Raw genomic sequence first — 20,743 nt, 5'->3', positions numbered from 1 at the left:
GTAAGTCAGATCAAGTTGTTCTTTGGTGCTTATAAGAACTAGTACATATGCCGCTCAGCGTTAAAGAGAATGCGGGCAAGATATTTACTCTGAGAAGTAAGAGAGTTTAGCCTCAGAAGTGTAGGCAAAACAGGCGTAAGTCATTTTATCGAAAGAATTTCAAAACATGGGGATTTCTACAGCAAAATTCTCAACCAACCAACTTGCATTATTAAAAAAAAAAAAAATAAAGCTTAATCAAAACACACAAAACCTCCTCCATGCAATGGGCTTTTCTCTAGAAAAGGAAAAAAGCACAGTACCACCTGAGACCTTCCCGCTGGTACTGACGGGCCAAGGCCTGTTTTCTGAGCAGGCTTTGTCTTCAGCGCGCTCGTCGTGCGCTCACAACGAACGCCACAGAAGTCGGCTCTGCTTCAATAGCCGCCAGTGTCGAGGCTGATTTAGCAGCTTGAGTCACACTCTGGACACCTACGTGCAAGGCGCCTGGAAAGGATTCAATTCTTCTCCCAAAACCTCAGCTCAGCTCTTTTGTCCTTTTTAACGTTTTTTTTAGCAGATTCAACATTGAAAAAGCTCTTTCCCTCGCTTTCATCAAGATATCACAGAGCAACTATGACTGATACAAAAGGGGATCACGTATTTCCTAAGACCGACTAAACCAAAACCATCTTTCAGCCTAATTGCTAATTCTGTGGGTGTTTTGAGAGTTACTATAGACCACTTCAAAGAGAAGAGAATGATTTAATGTGACGCTCAAACTGCCAACGCTCTTACGCTGCTAAATTTTTAGAACTTGTATTCCAAAATGTGACTTAAAAATGCTTCTATCTCATTTCTCCTCCTGACTCCAGATCACGTCTACAGTTTGTTAAACTAGAATAAACTGCTCAAATGTTTCAGCACAGAGTCCAAAAGTCACATTATGCATTTTACATGACATCAGCAGAAGTGCTAGAGCAGAACAGAACTTGATTTTCACTCCTAGCAAGTTGCATGAAGGGGAATAAAAATGCATTTTATAAACTGAAGTCAGTACTACACATGTAGAAGCAAGCTGATTACTGATATACCCAGATAAAATACTTTTCTAGGTAAAACCTTGTGAAAGCTGGCATAAAAAACCAGAAGACAGTTTATAGTAGAGACAGCATCTCTAAATTTCTTTCAAAAAACAAAAGAAAAACATAAAACCCCCAAACCTTCCTATGAGACAAAGAATTAAATTTGAAATAAATAGGTTGCAGTCATATTATTTTTAATGAGGCAGTATCAGAGAATGCTTTAGATACGCATTTTTATAATACCCTCCAAGTACACCTCTGCCAATGGCCCACTTCTATTAAAAAAAAAATAATTTATATATAGATCAGTATTTATTTTTACCTTTAAATAGTATACCAGAAGTTCATTGAGAGCTGGATCTGCATTCAAATTAACCAGGAAGCACTTATTATCCCCAACTTTTATTCCAGAAGACTGAAGAGATATGCCAAGACTTTCCAACTGTTTCTGACGCTCCTGCAAGACAGTAGCCATCAAAAAATTAAGCTGATTGATGTACAGCCCTTCAGAAACGCATTCCTATCTGCCAAAGCCACAAGACAAAATGATGGGCAGCTACTTCTGAAAGAGGTAACTCTTCTGCAATAGATTAGACACCAAAGCCTTGGTTGTATCAAGCTCTGATCGGGGTATCTGTAATTTCTCTTGTCCTTCCACCTCTGGTCTCAGAGGGCTACGTGCTATGGTCTCAGAGTTGCATCTTCCTAGGGAAAAAATGAAAACAGCTGAGCGCAGCACACTGCAGTACTGTAGGAGCTTCTCCATGACCTCACTGGAACGGCAAACCGCTACCACAAAGACATCTCTAGAGCCCTTTATTTTCTCTTTTGAGCTAAAAAGCAACAAGTTAAGTTAAATCCCTGCCAAGTCAAGCTCCATGTCTATCTTTTATTCCAGAGCAATCAAAATGACAAAAAACTGGCAACCTGCTATTTAAGTAATGCAAATAACACTTCCTGCTGAACAAGAATAGCAGCATTTTGGATGGTGTTTTGTTCTCGTCAATAGACTTCATAGAATTCAACAACAAAGCATTACTGTGCAAAAACGTACATCTTTCAAAGGGAAGTGTTTGGGTGAAGACTAGAGCAGTGAAAGAGGAACACTAAACATTTCTGACTTAAGAACAGAAAGGGATTCTTCTACCAAAAAAAAAAAAAATTGAGATAGAAATGTTGAGAATTGTTCCCAGGATCATACAGAAACTGAAATGAGACTCACTGTCCACAACAGCGAACGAAATAAAAAGTAAACATGGGAGGCCTCTCACAGAATTACTAGGGGGAAGCTGCAACAGGGGAGAGTAAAACAAGTAAATAAAAAAAGTACAAGAGACCTGCAGCGGCTTCCTTAAAAAAAATATCTAGCAGACATTATACATAATGCTGGAATGTTTATTGAGGTTCTGACCTTTACCTACCACTCTGCTTTGTATTTAAAAACTTAGTATGTCATACTATTCAGTATAATTCTCCCTTCAGTATTGGAGTTGTACCAGGTCTAATCAAGATTAAAACAGCAAAGAATAGCAAGCACAACTCCCTCTTGATTTTCTGTACCCTGTCTCCCCACACACTCACAAAACCAACATAACGTCCTTGTAAGGAAAAGCTGTGTCTGTGTGCCTGTGTGAGAGAGAGAGGCAAAAAACCCACCAACAAAGAACAGAGGAAAAACTGCCGTGTGATGTCAAAGATCTCTCTTCCGATCATCAGTGCCAGGCTCTGAAGTTCACATAATTCCTTATTATCTACAGAGATGAAGAACGTGTTGCCCAAAGGAGGACTTGGCCCACAGTCTAAATCTCATAGGTTTAACTTAAAGAAAATGAGCCGGTTGCTGTTAACTTTTGCTCAAGACCTAACGTGAATTAACTTAAAACATTCAAAATACATTAAAAGGATGTCAAATACTCACTGAAAATGTGAAAAATTGCCTATTCACATAGTCTTTAAGGCTTTGAACTCTTATTGCCACTCCATCTCTACAAACGGCCTCTTCCATTGCCCTCATCCTTTATGAGCAATCACCCTTTCCTCAAAGATTTACAATTATCTCTCCATCCTACCCGCCTACCCTGCTACAATTTGACAGACAGATGTTGGTGGATGCTGGCCAAAAATAAAATCACTTGACAAGTGATATGAATGCCTTTAACGTTGGGCTTCCATAAGCCTACTGACGATGGCAGAAGGTTCTTTCCACTGGCTTCCAAGGGGTCCTGAAACAGCCTTATACTGCACAAACACTAGTCCTTATCCCCCTCCTCTGAAAAAAAAAAAAAAGTCACTTTTTCTACTGCTGCAAGGCTCATGAAACTCTCAGATCTAAAACATCAGAACGTGCTGAGAATTTAGAGACGAAGAGGAGGAAAGCTAAAGCAAGCAGCTATGTGCAAACGTCAAGGCAGATTTAGTCTGCAGCGTTGAGCCCATTACTCCAGTTTTTCAACCTCCTCGCACACTCAGGGTTTCTATGCCTAGAAACTGTTGTGTAGGATGAGAGCAGAAATTATTATTATTATTATTATTATTATTATTATTATTATTATTATTATTATTATTATTATTATTATTATTATACACCCTTGCACGCAGGGAGGAAAATCCGTGGTACGAATCTGCATTGAAAGCCAGGAAGCCCTCGTAGTCACAAGCAGCGCTTCTTACAATGGATCTTTAAAACTAAAGTCAACACAGTCTCTTCTGATTGTGTCATCTACAAGAGGGCTTTGTATTGGAGACTCCGTTTTCTCCGTATTTATTACATGCTATTCATCACCTTTCAATAGTCCTCCCCCTCAAAAGCTGCCTACTGCAAATATATACATCAGCATTTGTGTGGTAAGAATTGGAAGTGTCATGCAATAATCGTGGTGACCTGCACAATTTTTCAACGTAACCATCATCTTCAATTATGGTCTGAGGCCCTAAATATCAGTGTAAGGGGTATTAAAGCACACAGGGATCCTGAACAGTTCTATTTTTTAATATTCTGAATGCCCTTTGCCTTGTGTATTGAGGCACTCTGTACATAACCTTGTATTTAGTGCTCTCAACACTCCATCTTTCAACACAGACAACAATTTTACTGTCTGAAGAATATAAAATCCCTGTAATCCATTCATCCATGGATTATTATTTTTTTAAATAACATCTCCATTTGCATACAGTGACAATTTATTATTGTCATTGGAATAGCAATCTGGGAGGTACCCAGCTATTACAGGAATTAAGTGAAGCTTTTCAAAAGGGCAGTAAGCTTGACCTACTTACCCATAAATGTGAGGAGAGATTCAGACAATCTCTATGAACAGACAGACAAAGGAAACAAACCTATTTTTCATAAAAAAAAAAGGGGGGGGGGGGGAAGAAAGCAGCAAACCTGTGCTATCTCCTCAGTTTTTCTTAATTTTTCTTCCCAGGTCACAGTCATTTCCTGAATCAACTTTTCTGATTCCTCCAATCGTTCTTTCAATTCTGGTGATTTCATAGCCTGCGGAAATAAAAGCAAATAAAACAAGAAAGCTCGTTGTGCTTTGTTTTTTTCACATCGCTGTCACACAGATGGGGGAAAAAAGGAAACATAACATTACTCATTCTCCAAGGCATACTTATCAGTAAGTAAAGGGGTTTTTAAAATACATATTGCATATAAATGCAGAATCCATCGAAAAGTTAGTTTAATTAGTTTCGAGTACAGATGCTAAAGTGGAGTTTATATACCTCAATGCAAACCAATTACATGATACTGGCAGATTTGCACAAAGACACTCAAATGCAGACTAATCTCATTTCTATACCAATATGAGTATCCCAAATGACTCGTATCTAAACCAGTCGTGTTTCTCGGACACTTCTGATCTGGCTAGCCACCCTTCTCTCAGCTTGCTTTCCCTCAAAATGGCAGTTAACATCTCAGTCGCTTACACTGCCATGCCACCAAAATATTTTTATCGTTTGTTTTGATATGGCCTGATGGGTGTGATTTTTTTTTTCTTTCTGCAGCAAATATCAAGGCACTTGAGGTGTTCTGGTTATTCACCTCTACACACGCATTTTACACAGCGGGTATCAAAAGAAGCCTTACAATGTGTTTCCAGACACTGAAATTCCATTTTCTTGCTGATCCATCACAGCTCTAATTTTGTTTTGTGAAACAGTCCAAGGCCCATGTTCCACCCAAGGACTAACTTGAGAATAAGCAGATACCCCCACCGCCACCCATCAGACACTCCAAAAACAGAAAGGACATCAACATTTTCTTAGTACACGTATTTACTTCCTCCAGTCTCGGTACTGGCATATTCCTCCTGTACTACCTTGAGCAGGAAGCCTGTGGACATCCTTACGTCGTTATTTCATTACTGCTAATGAGATGAAAATGGTTTTGGCTGGTAGGTATTTATGCAAGGCCAATTAAACAATGCAAGCATCGTTCTCCATCAGATATTCCCTTACCACAAAACCCAAAATTCCTCACAGGAATCCAAATCAAACAGAGTGGCCTCATTACACTGCGGCTTGTTCAAGAAAAGGAGCAAGGAGTGGAAAATCCTGTTTTAGGACAGGAGTTTCCTCTGCCTCAAGACACAACAGCCTATGAACTGTCAGCTGATGTGTCCCATGTAGTCTTTTTCTGGTTGAATATCTCAAATATCTAAATACAGGGTAAAAAGGAACATGAATTCCACCCAGGAAGGAAAGTGAAGCCAATGCAATCTCCAGAACAAAGATTTCTTATGACCGATAAAACATGATGAGTGCAAAGGCGCTGGACACTACAGAGCAGGACAGGAAGGCGAAGCCCAGTTACTCTCAAGATCTAAGTCTGGTTTGTCTATTTGTAATCAAAATTACTCAACATTTGCACATGCTTCAACTGTAAAATGAGCTAGGTAATTCTCACTCTCTACAACGCTTATAAAACCAACAGATACATGGGCCCAGATTCGCACCCGACCAGCCGGCGTGCTTCTCTGCTGGAAGCAGTTAGTTTAAATTCCCAGCTGAGGAAGGACAAGCTGGTGGTCTTGGCACAGACAAATTAAAACATGGGATAGTAATCTCCACAAGAAAAGATCAAAATGTGGGGATTAAAAAAGAAAAGGGGAAAAGAGGATAATGCCTTACTCTTCTGGGGAGGGAAAAAACCAAACCAAACCAAAACAAAAAACAAAACTGTCAAGTTCTGTTCTGCCTTGGCTGTTTAGGAGAGAAAAGGATGCTGACACTGAAAAAAAACCCAAACCCCAGACCCCAGAACTTGGTAACCTCTATATCTGGAAATGAGCTTTCAAAATGTAACCTGCCTGTCATAGCAGGTCAATGCTTTTGTTCACTTAAAAAAAGTTATTTATGCACATTTCTCTGAGAACAATTAGATGGGCTACAAATGTAATAAACTGACAAGACAAGGAGTGTGGGTTTTGACCCTTACCGTGTAGCCTCTTCATAGCCAACCTCAGCATTTTTTCCACGCTCTTTGTCAATGCCACTGGATGACAACTAGGGTGGGATTGCAATACTTGGAAACGGAAATATTTATTACTTCACATTTAGGAAACACTACTTCATTAATTGGAAAGCTGCCATTATTTTGGCATTAATGCTCACAAATGAAACAAATAGGGAATACTTGCATCTCTCAGAGTACTGTTAAGTCTGTGGTTCATATTTTAGAGGGATTTTTAGATATTTAACTTGAGATGCCTTAAAGAAACTGATATACACTTATTGGATGCTTAGCATATTAAGCAGCTCAAATGAGAACAGTTCAAAATCCACCCGTCATTTCTAATATCACAGCTCGCATTTCCTGCATATCTCATGAGGCAAATACTGTAATCATAATTTTTCTGAATTGCAAGACAGACGGATTATATCACCATTGCTTTTCCATATTGGAGAACAAAACTCAGAGTTACACTAGTTCTTGGCCTTCATCTAACATTTAGACCATGCTCCTTTCACAATTTCATTGAGGCAGCTATGCAGATATTCCTCATATTGTCTAGCACCTGCAAGAGATTCAATTTAGAACAGTTAAAGCTTGTAAGCAAGCATTCACTGAATTCACATCTCGCAGGATGTAGCCACATTGAATTCTTAAAATACACCAGCAAAGCTCTGCCTATAAACTGCACAATCCTAAGGCTCCGCCCCTATTCCTGCCTCCACGTCCTCTTGCTTTTGATTCGTATCTCACAATAAACCCAAGATTGCTCAACGAGATGTTCAAACAGAACCTGGTATCTCACATTATCACCCATGTTTCAAGACTGACAAACAGAAAAACAGAAAGAAGGGATCTAAAGGGAGACTTCTCCCAGATACCACGTAGTAATTCTTTGTGGTGTTCATTTTCAAAAGCCTGGTAACAAAGTCCTGACAACGGGGTTTACAGGACTTACTGGCTAGTCAAGACTAAAATTTGTACCTCTGCTTTTGTGAGCTGTTCTCGCAGCTTCTCCACTTCCTCACGGAGCTCCCGAATAATGCGAGCGTTGGGGTCTTCGTTCACCACGGCATGATTAACGATGTTCTTGGCCCGATCCGCATACCTCAGTGTTGAAAGGGTCTCATCGTAGTTGTCTGCTGCCGGGCTTACTGTTGCTACCATGGCAGTCTTGCTGTTACCACCAAGGCTGTCCTGAAAAGCGGCAGAGGTTATAAATTAAAAGAGAAGGTTCCTTTGGTTTTAGCCAGTCAATGAACTTAGGCAGTGAATAATAACCTCGGGTTGGGAGTAGATGGGGGGCAACTAGTAACAGGAGCATTTTTGTCAGAGCTCCTCAGTTCAAAACTAATATTTTAAGCTGCGTAAGTCAAGGAAAGTTGTTATTTTCGATTGTCTCTTGTTTTTTTAAGCATATTTAGGAAATGTCATTCTTGGCTTTCAGAATCAGTTTCAATTTAAACAGGAATGAAAACAGTTCCTTTTTTGGGCTTTATGGTGCCTAGTAAGAGCTTCAAAGGTTTACTTCCATGTTTTCTGCTTAGGTTTATAAACCAGAAATATAAGCACTCCAGCATTAGATTTCTCAGATACTATTGAAGGAGCTCAGGAAAGATCACGATGAATTCAGAATATCTTATTTTAAAGACTGGAAGCGAGATGGTTCCAGTAAGTACTTAATTTAAATTACTTAAAGATCTCCTCATAAACAATATAGTTGAATTTATCCTTATAAATATTTCAGAATGGGGCCCTTCCCTTCCCCCCACTTACACAGCTCACAAATCTAAATCGAGTTATGTAAGAAACTACCCTTTCGGAATTTGGTTGACAGAGAAGAAGGGCGTGAAACCACATTCCTGCAAGGCAGTGTGTCGGGGGAGCGAGGGAAGGAAGGAAGCGCGCCGTCTTTTTACTGACCACAAAATTATGTTTTACAATTTTGGCCAGGCTAAATGATAAAATAGTCTGGTTTAAATTTTGCAAATTTTTTTGTTTGGTTGATTGGGGGTTTTTTTGGGGGGTGGTGGTGGTTTTTTTTGGTTTTGTTTTTAACCCAATATCCCTTTCTGAGAGGAACCATGCTATTAACTTTCATCTTCAATAACCCATGAAATCTAGGTCAGGCATTGCCATTAGAACAATCTGACTACATTAGCTGCTTGTCTAACCATTTCAATTACAAAGCACACACATAGCTTTCCCTAGCAATCATTAAAATGCCCCTTTAAGTATTTCCTTAAGACACTCTTTTTTTGCTGCGTGATGCCTAAAATAATTTGACAGCAGCTTGGCTGCTTCGGTGGTCAGACAAGCAGTGACCACACAGACCGATGTTGCTTCGCTGCTGCACTGGTAGCACTCTGCTGTCTCTGGTCATGCAAGAGGGCTGTTAGCTCTTTGGGTAGAGAATATAATTTCATTTGTACAGTGTTCAGCACAGTCAGGTACACCAGCATGGTTAGCACTTGCAGGTAAGAGTATTTAGAGAGAAGTCAATCGAAAAATCACAGCCTTCTGACTGATATCAGCGTGGGTTTTTTTCCGCTCATCTGAGGAGCAATGTTTCCTCCAATAAATACATGGCTTGGGAGGATCCACTCTGTAACACACAAATGTTTTTCCAAAGCATCTACTGAAAACTTTAAAAAGACTAACCAAAGCATATGACTCATTCAATGGGATTTCTGGCTCTGCAGAAGCCAGGACTTTTCTTCAACCCGCCAATGGTTTTCAAAGATGAGGAACGACACTCTGTAGCTGCAATCCCTGCTCTGCATAAACTGATGAAGTTTATCAGGGAGCTGGCCAGGTACTCAGCGTCCAAATCAAACCGTAACAGTTCGCACTTTGGGAACCTCCTTCACTGCACTAATTAGCTCCAAAATAGGATTAATTCGTTATTTGCATTGCAACTCTGCTGTACAGGCAGCTGAGAACGCTGTTACAGTGATACACCGCAAGTCACAAAACACCCATTATAAGTTGGGTAAAGTTCCTCTTGTACTGTGGCTATTCAAGCCCAATGGCAGACTGTCCGATAAAGTTTTATGGATAAAACCGTTGGGCTGATTTCACCGGTTTCTTTAATGCTAAGCAAGAAAGGTAGATGAATATTAAGCCAGCCTCTCATTAATGAGGACAGCATCTGCAAATTACCCTGGAAAGGCTGGGATTGCATGTGATAGAGAGACACACACAGAGTGGGAATAAATAAGTTTAGTTATTTCTAAGACTAAACTAGCACAGTCTTCTCTAGCACCAAGATTACCGTGAAAAGAACTTACAATGGAAAGATTTGTAATTGTATTTTTAAAAGCAGCCAGCAGTAAAACACATAGGGCTTCTGAAAAAAATGGGAAAACGAGATCAACGGAATTAGATAAAACCAGGAGGCTAAACGGCTGATAAGCTATTCCACTTCCCCCACATGACCTGACACCACTCTCCAAGCCTCTTCTTGCAGTAATATTTTTTACCTGGTCCTTTTGTCTAAAGATCCTCAACAAAATTAAAGACAAAGTGTTAGATCTTGAGATCTCCTGAACTCTACCGGTTTCTCGGATTTGTGGAGAGACTCTATATGACAGATATTCGTAGTGTTAGAACACATTCACTCCACTTTGGCATCATAATTAAAAGCTGAGAGCTGGAGAGAAAGATAGCCCACCATCTCATGGCTTCTACAAACTGGCCTCTTTAAATGAATAAATCCCTCCTTTGATCCTTAATTAAAAAAATGTTTAAATTTTCCCTTTTCAAAATAAAGCTTCTCTTCAATGAGCTTGTTTGTAAAAAATCCCAAAGCCCCAACCCTTTTGTTTGCACTTAACATAGCTGGATGTTAAAGACACAAAGAAGGTTTGCTTGAAAGAAGGCAGAACAAAAGTGCGCTTCTATTTATGAGCTAAAGCTTGTGCTGTGTATGGCCATCGTCATCGTAGCTACAATGCATCAGACAGGTGCTAAACAGGAATTTCAGTCTGCTTGCTGGATTTGTTTAGAAATGGAACAGCATAACTAATTCTAACAACAACGCTAGAAATTCGTTAGGGAAGTTTCCACTCTGCTTGCTCAGACTATTACGGCCCCATCAGGAACCCAAGCACACATGCCACCGGAACAAACTGAAGCAAGCTGCATGCCGGTTTTGTTCCCATCTTTGCAGAGAGCCAAAAAGCACTTGTTTAATTAGAGTAAAAACTCAGTGTAAATATATATAGAGGCAAAAATATGTTTAAACACTAAAAAAGTCTTAGCGCAAGGAAGACCGTGAAATGAGGATTTACTTTCCCGAAGAAAAGCCCAGACGTTATTTCTGTTATGCCATTCTGATCTTTATGTAGCCCTCATGACCGTACTATTTGACGTCCAGTATCTGTGATGTTTACACCGGGGAGAAGAGAGAAATCGTTTCACAGTAGTCATGCTAAAAGGTTCATTAAAAGACAGTACTGAGAAAAATGAAGGCTTGTGGTGTCAAGGGGTTACATGAGGAGAGATTTTATTTTACTTAAGCACTGAAGTCAACTTTGTTTTCAAATCTCCTTAAGGAAAACATCTTTTTTAATCTCCACTCCTCTGTATAACCTGCAAGTAACTTTTTCTTTTTCTTTCCACATGTGCAATCAAATCAAAATTCAAACAACATCTAAAATCATTGCTAAGAATGGGTGGGGAAGCAAAGCAGAGTATTCAAGACAACAAAATCTAGCCAGAGCACCCACAAAAGTAAGAGGACAAAAAAAGGCTGGTGGTGCCAAAAATCAGTTTCTTCCCAGACTATATCTTTCTACTAAGAAATAGATTCTCATTTGCTTCTTGATAACAATAAAACAGAGCACAAGGGAAAAAAGGCAACTTGGTAAGTTAGCATTTCTACAAGACATGGTCACAAAACAGCCTGGCAGTCAAATGATGAAAGAGAAAAATTTTAACAAAATGACAGGTTACAAAAATGAAACTGAAATCATCTACGTGTGACACCTAATTCAATAATCCTTTAAAATCCAAGTCAACCAAGACCACTCAAGCTGTACCAGGCAAGATAAGAAAAAGAAAGACAAGCCACCTTTACTAGCAGGCAAGCTTTTTACAGATAGAAGTGGCTACATTTGTGCTTGCCACTCGTTCAGAGCACGGGAGAAATCCAGATGACGACTACACCTAAAATCAATCTTGCACTCCCAAGATTTTTTGTGAGCAGGCTACCACGCTTTACGGCCACTGTATCTAGGAAGTGGGGAAAAACAACAAAGCAAAAGCTTGCCTTCTAATTCGACACACATAAAACTCTTATTTAATAATTTGGTTTTTTCATTTAGACCTTACAGAACTTCTTCCAAGGACCATCATGATACAATCTTTTTTTCCCCCCCAAAACAATACCAGACAGAGTCCTAAGCAGTACAGAAAATGATTTAACTGCTCATTTCACATGAATATGATGTACAAAGTCTTCTGACCTGTTCCTCAGACTGTAACTGGGATAATGCTCTGCAATTATACTCTGCTGACAAAAGTGGATTATATTAACAAATATATTAGACAATTAGGAAAAGATAATCAAAAAGTCTTAATCAAAATCTTTAAAGCTAACTATGCCAGTATGTAAAATTCAGTTGCATGTGGCAATAGCCCAAATTAAATTAGCCCCAAGGTTGTGTGTGAAGCTGTATGCAACCTGACACATAAAAGAGAATGCTTTTTATTTATTTATTTATTTATTTTTAAAGTTCCTTATTCTTGAGACCATTACAGGTCAGCAGAAGACAGGGAAAATATTTATTCTGTAGAGATACTAATGGCTTACATCCAGCTAATTTTCCAAAGACAATTATGGTTAACACCAAAAGCAGAAAACAAGGCAAAAGAGCAGCACTTTATTTCATTGAATGGGACTCTTCTCACCTTTTCCTCCCTTTTATTTCTCTTTAAAAAAAACCCGAGATCAGAGTACTTACTTTAAGTAACCAAGTGAGCACAGAATCACGATAAGGAACAAATTTGTTCTTGTTCTTGCCAGCAGCCTGGTCTGCCAGGGCAGAAATAACCAGCCCAAGAGTTGTGAGGGATCTGCACAGAGAACACAAGCAGTCATTAACAAGTGTAAATATTCATAAGTCAAACGCATATTTAGACAGTCCCTTTCTCTCCAAAAATGACTGCTGAGGAAAAAGTTCCTAGTACAGTTTTGATCATTCTTCTCTCACAGAAGCTCTACTCCCTGTTTTCAGGATATGTTTTCAGCCTTAATAATCATGTCTTCACAATGCAATTATGTGGTAGTTGCAGGAATACAGAATGAAAAATGCCGACCATTTTAAGTAGGCAGAGATCTCATTCAAATGTCTAAGAGTATTGTATGTCACAAAGAGAAGTAGAGAGACGGGAAGAAGAAAACTGGCTACAAGACCGTATATTGACTTTATCCTATTTTACAAGTATGCTGTATTTAGCAGTCGTGATTGTACTGATGAAAAAAGGAAAAGAAATAATCAGAGTCTTACTTGTTAATGTTGCTTCCTTCTTTCAGCCTGTCTCCTGCAGCACCAGTCTTAGTTGCCCTTTCACTACCTGCTAAGTCCACCAGACTCAGCTTGCCCACCTTCTCGCCTGACGTCTGCAGAAGGAAGCAGAGAACACCTCCTGTTAGTTCGCTCACATTAAGTTACGTCGTTTGATGTATTTTCAAACAAGAATCAAGCTTCACTTCTTGGTGTAGACTCTCTGCAGCCGTTCCAACACCTCTGAAAGTCATCGGTCTTGAACAGTATTCGCTGTAACTTACTAGCTGAAGTGAAGTCAGATACACTAATGTCTTCCAGACACCTCAGAAATCTCCAGAGGAGAGGAACACAGGGCACATTAGCAAAATGGTAAACCAAGAAAAATGCAGAGGTAGTACAGGCCAAGGAGTAACAAAGACATGGGGTCTACAATCCCATCTTGAAAGCAATCTCCCCAAAATCTCAGATTTTATACCAGGTTTCTTCCATTTTTCAGAGTAAGAATGAACGTGACGAGAAGCATGTTATAATTTACAAAAATCATTACAATTGCTAAGTCTCTTATATCCTTAACAGCTCCTAGAAAGCAATCCAAGCTATGCGAGTATTTAAACTTGTAACATAGATTTTGTTACAAATCCTTTTATCACGTTTGACCCAAAAAGACATGAAACACTCCATGAATTTCCTATGTCAATCTGAAGAGCTAACTGTCTTTGAGGACAGTTTGCTCACATCACGCTCTTCTGCAGCATCTACGACTTTAGCATCTCAGTATCACAGTTGCGAAGTGCTACGTTCCCCTAAATGAACAGGATAATTAGAATCAATATGCCTTCAAAAATGTTACTTTCAGCCTCTCAAAGTATAGTGTGATCATCAGGCCATACGGAAATGTGTCATTCCCAGGACTGAAAGGACCAGCAGATGGGAAAACAGAGAAATCTCTTCCAGAAACTCACACAGTGGTCACTGGAAGATGCAGAAAAGACGGACAAGCAGAACTACCACCTTGCATCCAGGCTGACCATGACCACACAAAAAATATGTATGATAAGTATGCAGTACAGCCACAGCAAAACCAGAATGACAAACCATGGCAAATCAAGGGAGTTTACCATAGTATGACTGATGATTTGAAGAGCAAAGGGGAAAAAGAACAAATAAAGAACAAGGAAAATTGCTTGGATAAGAAGATTGGTGGAGACTCAGAAATGAGGAGGAAAAAAATTCAAATGCTCATTATGCTTTACATTGTATTCAATATTTAGGCACATACATGCCTTAGATTTGCTCCGTGGACGCTCAAAATTTCTCCAAGGCTTTGAAGACATTAAAGAATAGCCCAAGCACAGAATCTATCAGCAAAGGTTAAAGAGTTTTGGTATAGGAGATCTATTTCCTTTTTAGTTTATCACCATTTTCTGTGAGGGATTAAATAATATTAACATAAATGTATTTCACACCCCCCTCCAAGGAATATTTACATATAAGGAAATGTAAAGAAAAATACTTTCACATTTAAATCTTTTAGATATTTAATATATATACATAAAAATATTAATGTCATACAATGCAAAGTTTTTGAATGAGTGTTTCTGTTTATAAAGACGATCATTTATACATATTTGCATGAAATAACCCCTTGAAGGAGATTACCAGATGTATACTCAGGTGTTCTTCTGTTTTTCATCTACACATTATATCTTTAGTTTCTGCTCCAAGTCTGTACTACACACCGTTGCTTAAAAAGAAGTGTTTCTTTAGTTTAGATTCTAGGATTAGGAGATCTTCCCTGCACCCTCCAGCAGGTCTGCTGCAACTCGGGGCCTGCATTTTTGCTGCCCATTTCAAAAAACACATTTCCACTTACAAACGTATCAAAAGTGATTTCCCTGCATTGGGGCATAAGCACGTGAGCGTTAGGAGGACTTAGCTACACAAGGCCATCGCTAACCCGATCCAGCGCTAGCAGTGCACGAGGGCAGGAGACTGTGACAAGTGACCTCCCGAGGCCCCTTCCAGCCAACATTTCTAAGAGTCTGTGAAATACATTAAAGCAGGAGACACACATCCAAGCTTGACATTCAGACCTTGTAGCTTGTTTTACTTACCCCTGATTGTACATCATAGAGAGTGTGGGTGAGGATAATCTTGAAGACTGCATGGGACCGACTGCTCTCCTCATTCATGTTGGTTGCAGCCACTGTTCGAGATTTGTTGCCCTCGGACATCAAGGACTCGATGTCCTAGATACAATTTTCACAGCCATAAGCATATCTGCATTAACATTCCTTTCAATTATCTACTGAAACAATCTCATTTTGGTAAAATACAGCAAGTATCTTTTGGTAAAATAGAGCAAGTATCTTCCCACTAAGTTTCCCACTGTTTATTCATAAAGTGTGAGAAAAAAATATTGTGATCTCCCCTTTAAAAGACTAGAAATTACACAATGTTGTGACGTGTGTATTCATCCATTACCTCTACCCAGATATTAAATTATCAACAAAAATAATGCACCTGGCTGCACATAGCAATACTCAAAAGCAAAGGAAAAAAGCGAGGAAACAGCAATTCATGTTTGAACACCGTAATATTTTAGCCTCAGTTGTCAAATACACGTTCTTGAAATCTGCAATACTGACATTAGGCTCAAAGTTTTATAAAACAGAACCACACTGAACTGCTCATTATATTCCCCCTACATGTAAGAGCTTATAAAGTCTTCTGATATGGTAAGTTGTGATAGTTGAGAAATACACAGCTCCCCTACTTAAGTGTTTTATAGAAATCCTGTAAAATAGTTAAAACTTTAGAGTCTTGGGCTTAACTTTTATTCATCTCTAGCTGGATGATGCTAAAAAAAACCCCAAAACAATCAAACAGAAGACCACCACAGACCACTGTGACTCTGTATGCCGTATTACACGAAGCTGCTGGGCAACATGTAAAGGAAAAGCATGCAATGTGTCTTGTCTTAACAGAAACCACCAGCGAGATGAACAGCTGGAGAGACTGCAATAGGAGGGAAGGCACCATTTTCATGTTTTGCTTAAGATGACAGCATTCCATCCCATATTTACTCATTTCTCCCACAGTACATTAATGCTTCTTAAAAATTAGGGCATTTTGAGAATGTATATATAAACATTTACTACCCAGCAAGCAAGTTTCATGCAATGTTCTCAGTATTTGCCTTGTAAACAACCATTAGTTTATAATTCCAGTGTGCCTGTGTGCTACTGGTAAGTGAAATCACTAGGCAATAGCATGACAGCCAAAAAGTGACAAAATGTGGTACTGAAAGCCCGTCTCTGCTAAATCCTAGTTCTGTAATTAATCACGGAATGCTTTCTCATGGATACAGTGTACACTCAAGTTTGGGAGGAAAGCTGTTTCATTAAATAGTTGAATTACTTCCAGAATTATTGAATAGCACAGGATGAAGATGAGTTTCTGCTCTTAATTCTGTCCTCCCTGGTGATCACAATACAACAATCCTACAGCTCTCTTGCTCTAAAATCCATGTTACTTCCATGGCGATTAGGTGTAGATTAATTTTCTCCTGCTTAAGGGATAGCACCCTTGTGTTTAGGATGTCAACACAAGCCTTTCATAAAATTGATCCTTACCTTGTAGCTAGCAACAGCTAGTTTGGATAGGCCATCTACGTAAGGACCGTAAACACTGTGTTCTCTAACTTTTAATGACTGACGGCTTCTGGTTGGAAAAAAAAAATTATTTATAAGCACATGACTGACTTAAGACAACATTTATAGAAAGTCAATTTCTCACTGACAGATCTCAAACATGATGGTCTTACAAATACCATAATAAAGCACAGAACAAGGACTATAATACAAACAAAAAAGCCTTATGTCTACATATAAAATGCTGACAGAGACATTTTTGTCACTTCCTAAAAGCTAGCATTAGGGTGAGTTTACTCTGAGCTTTTAGTCTCACTACTTTACTTTGATTTAAAATGGAAGGGCACCGAGATCAGGAAGAAGGAAAAGCCATCCTACGCAAATGCCTTAGATGGGATCCATTAAGGCACGCTGGTTAGGAAAGGAAGAGTGTATGACAGCTTATTACAGTGCTGCTGACACACAAATTACTTACCCTTTTGGGTCAAGAAGATCTCTGACTTTCTCATTGTATATCTCCATGTAGGATACTTCCACTTTGAAACTCTGCTCTTCATTTTCTTCTTTCTGAGCTCTTTCAAAGAGTCCACTGCAAAGTCTTGGGATTAATCCAGGCTGGTCAGCAGTACCCATCATTGTGTATGATTTTCCAGATCCTGTGTGATTGAATCTATAATTAGTGTACAGGCAACAAAGTTTCTTGCTGTGCAGAACATGGAAAGGAAATAGAGAGGAGAGGTAAAAAAAAAAATTTGCATTTCAGTGAAAGGTATCTGTGCAGTTTTCTATTTTAAAGCAACCAAAACGCCATTTACCTAAAGCTCATTTAATTAAAAGGAAAAGCAAAACAAGAAGTTAGTTCAAACTGATAGAGAAGGCTTTCTCAGCTAAGTACAACCTTACTGTAGATGGCAACCCACTATCACCCACATATGTGCCACAATGAGAAAAATCAGTTGCACAAACATGCTCATTTTTACGTATTACATTTAAAATGATTATTAAGATTATTCCAACTACAGATGTAGAAAACATGAGTGATGCACTGAATTCAAGGGCGATCACAATCATTCCAAAGATTATCATCTAAGGTGTGAGAAATAAGGGTAGCCAGCAGCAACAGACAAAATCCTATTTCTCATCCTGTCCACCTCACATCTAATGTTACAGAAGAGAAAAACATTTCTTATCTACATTACAAGGCGTTTCTCCTGAAACAACGTCACAACAGCCGTGAAAAGTCTCCAGTCAGAACGTAACACATCTTTTGTGTTAACATTATTTTTTGCCTACGTCCAGAAGGGACTCACCAGTTTGCCCATAGGCAAAGATGCAAGCGTTGTAGCCTTCAAAGGCATTCTGAAGAATATTCTCTCCAAGGCACTTGAAAACAACATCTTGACCTAAGAAATAAAACACACAAGCTAACATTGTAACAAAGCAACAGATTCCCCCCGCCCCTTGATTTGGATCCTTCAGTAATTATGTAAAAGCAAACAGTTAGTGTTTTCCTGCTGTTGTTGCCCAAATAACAAGCAAGACCATCAGCCAGTAGACGTGCTCCAGATTTATGCTACTGTAAAAATCAGAAGCTGTGATTATCATGGATATACCTGTATGTGCTTAAAACAACATCCTATCGATGGTCATACTCAGAAGTTTTATCAGCAGAAAATCTACTACCAGCTGCAGAATTTCATCCACCGGTGAATGACACCACCTCAAAATATGCTCAACCCATACATTTTAACAACTGCCTTTTGATTTTAATCTAGAGCAATTAGTGGAGCACTAGATCATTTTACTGTGTATGTACAAGGTATTAAATAACACAATGAGGAGATTTTTGCAGAGAAGGAATCCCAACTATGTGGGAGATATCATAGTACAAGACATGCATTAGCAAAATACAGGGTATATCTCTTCTTTGTAATTGACCCAAATCTGTAGAAACAGCTTTTCGGCTCCTTTTCCAAACAGAGGAAGAAATGCTTAATATACTTGGGTATTATCTATTTAAACAAAGTCCCTACTTTCAGAATTTCTTTTACAAGCAGAAGAACTGAAGTCTGAACCAGACATGGCAGAACTTTATGGACCGAAAAGTCCTCTCAAATACGTTAATGTCCCTGAAAGCTTTTCCTTTTCTCTCATTGATTGACGTCTGTATCTTTCCATCCAAGTCCACTCAGAATTTTATGCACGCAAAATTCCCCATCAAAATCACTAATAGCCGTGCCGAGCTAAGCACAGCAGAATGGTTTTGGACCCAACACTTCCAACGTATAACAGACCATGATACAAGTGACATAAGCGCCTCCATTAGTCTGAGAAACAAAAACTTTACCTTCCTATGTAATTTGTATGGCTGAAAGTGTCACGTTTTTCTCAATTCCTCACTAGATTACTATTCATTAGTTATTTGCATGGAGAAATTAAAACCTAGAAGCATACGCATCTTTTATTTTTCTTGTGGTTTTTTTGTTTGGGTTTTTTTTTTTTTAATAAATGTAAACAAGCTTAACTGATTCCCAATTTTAAGAGATAACAAGTATGAAAGGAATAGATCACAAGCGTGGTTAAGTCCAAATATATTTCATATTTTACCATCACTATTTGCCAAAATGTGTCATAATAATACACAGAAAACTTTTAATTAAATACATTACACATTCTCACCAGACCGTATGAATTCACATACCCCTATATTAAATTAGGCTTTTTTTAATACTTCATTATTGAGTTCTCATACGAGGCCAAACTCCCATCAGCACTGTGAAACATGAAAGTACATATAGCAATGTTCCTCAAATCCTGAAAAGAAATGGATTCGATGCTTTTAAAATAATGGACTTGGAACAGTATTTTAAATAAGGATGTAAATATGAGTAACCCGTTCTTGTGACGGATTTCAGAATTTCCTACGCTGCAAACAGGCAGCAATGCCCATTGCTATTATCTTCTTTAGAGAAGAGAAACAGGAATAATTGAAGATTTTCCTTTTTCTTTTGACAGCAAGCAGTCATACAGGGGAAGGCACTTTGTGCCATACGGTCTGTGCCCGGGAGCAAATGTTGTATTTTAATTAGATCACTCACACTTGGAGACAAGGAGCACAAAGCTACAGTAAATATTACCTGCGTATTTTTCTCTGACAGATTCATCCATAGACCAAAAGCAGTGATCGTAAGCAAACACCTGCAGGAAAATAACCAGGAGGACACCTTAGAAAAACTGTTGCCAAATCAACACATTATCCAAATTTTGACAGCGCTGTATCATGTTGGCTAACATCACGCTCCTCAGGGCCATTCTGAACATAATACACATTCCCACGGAATTACTTGTTTTCTATGAGTTTGAAGCCTAAACAAACACTGCATCTTCCTATATACAAGCCTGTTCCTTGCTTTTATTTGTTCCTTGGTTTTATTTCTTCCTTTCTACTGTGTGAATCCTATTCCATGCTCTCCAAAAGCTCTCCATGTGGCAACCGAGTGGATGTCAAGGAGCTCTCCTTATCTTCCTTTAAACCCATCCTTGCGATTCATTTTTCACAAGACTTTCTATTTTGCAAACTGACAGATGTCCCCTGGCTGTTTCTGCCTACCGTCTCCCCGTGTCTCCTGTCTGCATAAATTAAAAACATGCCTTAGGGTAGGAACCTCCTTCGGTAGAAGAGGAGGATGTATTTATATACTGCTGACAAACAGAAACACTCATCACCAAAGTCTAATGCTTGTAAAGAACAACATAGAGCAAATGAGTTTTATCATGAGAGGAGTAGCACTATCATCTTTTTAAATATAGAAAATTTTCAATTTTGTGGTCAATCCATTTAGAGGTCCACAGGCACCTTTCACCATGAAAGCTATTCTCCAATAAGACAGCGTGTATTTCGGGACTTCAAGCTGCAAAACCAGGCATTTGCAAAAACAACTCCCCTGGATATGTATTTGTAAGGAAAAAAAATTCAGGGTAATATCTGACCTACCTTCACCCAGGCAAAATTTACTCTGTAGGATATAAGGAAAGGGAAGCATAATGTGTTGCTCTTTG

General features: G+C 38.9%; 1 protein-coding gene across 8 annotated transcripts in view; it reads right to left on the bottom strand.

The window, feature by feature from the left end:
- The window catches only part of KIF13B (kinesin family member 13B), a 131,875-nt gene that overhangs the window by 58,587 nt on the left and 52,545 nt on the right, over positions 1–20,743 (bottom strand). For 5 of the 8 annotated variants that reach the window (XM_082305732.1, XM_082305734.1, XM_082305733.1 and 2 more), the window contains 10 exons: positions 19,822–19,882; positions 17,995–18,087; positions 17,160–17,340; positions 16,667–16,754; positions 15,146–15,280; positions 13,032–13,144; positions 12,486–12,597; positions 7,504–7,716; positions 4,450–4,560; positions 1,387–1,521 (listed from right to left, as the gene is read on the bottom strand). In XM_082305732.1, the coding sequence (XP_082161858.1) occupies positions 1,387–1,521; positions 4,450–4,560; positions 7,504–7,716; positions 12,486–12,597; positions 13,032–13,144; positions 15,146–15,280; positions 16,667–16,754; positions 17,160–17,340; positions 17,995–18,087; positions 19,822–19,882 (1,242 nt within the window). Of the gene's footprint in view, positions 1–1,386; positions 1,522–4,449; positions 4,561–6,504; positions 6,589–7,503; positions 7,717–12,485; positions 12,598–13,031; positions 13,145–15,145; positions 15,281–16,666; positions 16,755–17,159; positions 17,341–17,994; positions 18,088–19,821; positions 19,883–20,743 lie in introns of those variants that run through there. The other 3 variants (XM_082305737.1, XM_082305738.1, XM_082305739.1) reach the window with 3 other exon arrangements.

The sequence above is a fragment of the Platalea leucorodia genome, assembly GCF_965183815.1.
Source record: "Platalea leucorodia genome assembly, chromosome: 3".
Taxonomy (NCBI): Eukaryota; Metazoa; Chordata; class Aves; order Pelecaniformes; family Threskiornithidae; genus Platalea; species Platalea leucorodia.
The sequence above is the reverse complement of the archived record's forward strand: the minus strand, read 5'-3'. Positions and strand labels throughout refer to the sequence as shown.